At 53.6% G+C, this 2500-nt stretch overlaps 1 protein-coding gene across 4 annotated transcripts in view; it reads right to left on the bottom strand.

Annotated features, from left to right (window-relative positions):
* Window positions 1-973: 973 nt before the first annotated feature.
* Window positions 974-2500, bottom strand: part of LOC145340397 (interleukin-27 subunit alpha-like) — a 9486-nt gene continuing 7959 nt past the window's right edge. For all 4 annotated transcript variants that reach the window (XM_080184866.1, XM_080184863.1, XM_080184864.1 and 1 more), the window contains one exon: window positions 974-1529. In XM_080184866.1, the coding sequence (XP_080040992.1) occupies window positions 1239-1529 (291 nt within the window). In that variant the 3' untranslated portion in view covers window positions 974-1238. The remainder of the gene's footprint in view (window positions 1530-2500) is intronic.

Below are 2500 nucleotides of genomic sequence, written 5' to 3'. Positions count from 1 at the left end.
AAACACTCCCAGGACAGGTACAGCACGGGGTTAGATACAGAGTAAAGCTCCCTCTACACTGTCCCCCATCAAACACTCCCAGGACAGGTACAGCACGGGGTTAGATACAGAGTAAAGCTCCCTCTACACTGTCCCCCCATCAAACACTCCCAGGACAGGTACAGCACGGGGTTAGATACAGAGTAAAGCTCCCTCTACACTGTCCCCCCCATCAAACACTCCCAGGACAGATACAGCACGGGGTTAGATACAGAGTAAAGCTCCCTCTACACTGTCCCCCCATCAAACACTCCCAGGACAGGTACAGCACGGGGTTAGATACAGAGTAAAGCTCCCTCTACACTGTCCCCCCCATCAAACACTCCCAGGACAGATACAGCACGGGGTTAGATACAGAGTAAAGCTCCCTCTACACTGTCCCCCCATCAAACACTCCCAGGACAGGTACAGCACGGGGTTAGATACAGAGTAAAGCTCCCTCTACACTGTCCCCCCATCAAACACTCCCAGGACAGGTACAGCACGGGGTTAGATACAGAGTAAAGCTCCCTCTACACTGTCCCCCCATCAAACACTCCCAGGACAGGTACAGCACGGGGTTAGATACAGAGTAAAGCTCCCTCTACACTGTCCCCATCAAACACTCCCAGGACAGGTACAGCACGGGGTTAGATACAGAGTAAAGCTCCCTCTACACTGTCCCCCCATCAAACACTCCCAGGACAGGTACAGCACGGGGTTAGATACAGAGTAAAGCTCCCTCTACACTGTCCCCATCAAACACTCCCAGGACAGGTACAGCACGGGGTTAGATACAGAGTAAAGCTCCCTCTACACTGTCCCCATCAAACACTCCCAGGACAGGTACAGCACGGGGTTAGATACAGAGTAAAGCTCCCTCTACACTGTCCCCCCATCAAACACTCCCAGGACAGGTACAGCACGGGGTTAGATACAGAGCAGTGTAGAGTGAGTTTAACTAAGAGTAAAACTCCAGAACCAGAATTTCTAAATAAATTTATTCATAATATAACATTTATACAGAAATAAGTTAATAAATATTTTTAACAATAGGCAGTGGTTTTTCACGAGGTTAGTGTGATCGAAGGAGGTGACGCTTGTGGTGGGGGAGTTTGAATTATCATCCTTCTGTCTCCTTGTCCCAGTGCTTGATCCCGTGACCAAGGTGCATCGTGGCAACGTATCCTCAGTACTGGGGGTGGGGGAGCTGCTGCCCGTCAATGGATTCCCGCCGTCGTGTCCTGCGTGAGGCCGGACTCTCCCCGAGTGTGGACGAGCTCAGGCAAGGAGTCTGAGAGCGTGGCCTCCTCCTGCATCCGCTCCCTGGCCTGCAAGGCGCGAACGCGCAGCAGGTTGAATTCGCGAACGGGCCGGCTCAGGCACTGGGCCCAGGCCCTCAGGAGGTGGAGCCCCTCTGCCAACTCGTCCCACTGGCGTCGAGTACGGCGGGAGACTGGGGAGTGCCAGGGCGCTGTGGTAGCAGGAACCGAGATCCCCAAGATCGTCATCTGATGAAAGAGAGACGTTAACAATTAGCTGGAAAAGCAGCACAGGGTGGCCATTCTGCCCATCAATCTCTCTCTCTCTCTCTCTCTCGACACTCATTTTGAGCCCATCCTGTCTCTGGGTGGGGAGTGGGGGGCAGTGAGGAACTCAACTGGGAGGCAGCCAGTTCGAGAATCTTACCCTTTCCCTCCCACTTAATGTTCAAATGGTCCAAGTTAACCGTCTCTATTCCCCTCCCTGCCGCCTTTCTCCACTATCAGCATCTAGGGGGTTACCACTGACCAGAAACCTAACCAGGCGCCAGATGACTGTGCGGCCAAATTCCCCTCCATCTCCGTTTCCAAGTTGGTTGACCCACCCCACCGCAGTGGGGTCGGATCTCAAACGATGACGAGACAGAGAATGAGATCGAGAATCTGGCGCAGGGACAATAATCTCTCCCTCAACGTCGACACAACCAAGGAGATGGTCATCGACTTCAGGAGGGAGAACGTGTCCCTGTCTACATCAACGGGGACGGAGTAGAAAGGATCGAGAGAGCTTCAAGGTGTCCAGATCACCAACACCCTGTCCTGGTACCCCCCCCCCACGCTGACACTATAGTTAAGAAAGCCCCCACCGACGCCGCTACTTTCTCAGAAGACTAAGGAAATTTGGCATGTCCGCTCCGACTCTCACCAACTTTTACAGATGCCCCATAGAAAGCATTCTTTCTGGGTTGGATCACAGCTCGGTCTGGGCTCCTGCTCTGCCCAAGACCACAAGGAACTACAAAAGGGTGGTGAATGTAGCCCCCAATCCATCACACAAACCAGCCTCCCATCCATTGACTCCGTCTACACTTCCCGCTGCCTCGGGGAAAAGCAGCAGGGATAATTAAGGACCCCCCCCCCCCCCCCCACACACACACCCCGGACATTCTCTCTTCCACCTTCTTCCGTCGGGGAAAAAGATACAAAAGTCTGAGGTCCCG

Source organism: Carcharhinus amblyrhynchos, unplaced genomic scaffold (genome assembly GCF_965287045.1).
Source record: "Carcharhinus amblyrhynchos unplaced genomic scaffold, sCarAmb.v2.hapA scaffold_977, whole genome shotgun sequence".
Taxonomy (NCBI): Eukaryota; Metazoa; Chordata; class Chondrichthyes; order Carcharhiniformes; family Carcharhinidae; genus Carcharhinus; species Carcharhinus amblyrhynchos.
This window is presented reverse-complemented; position numbering and strand designations above follow the sequence as displayed.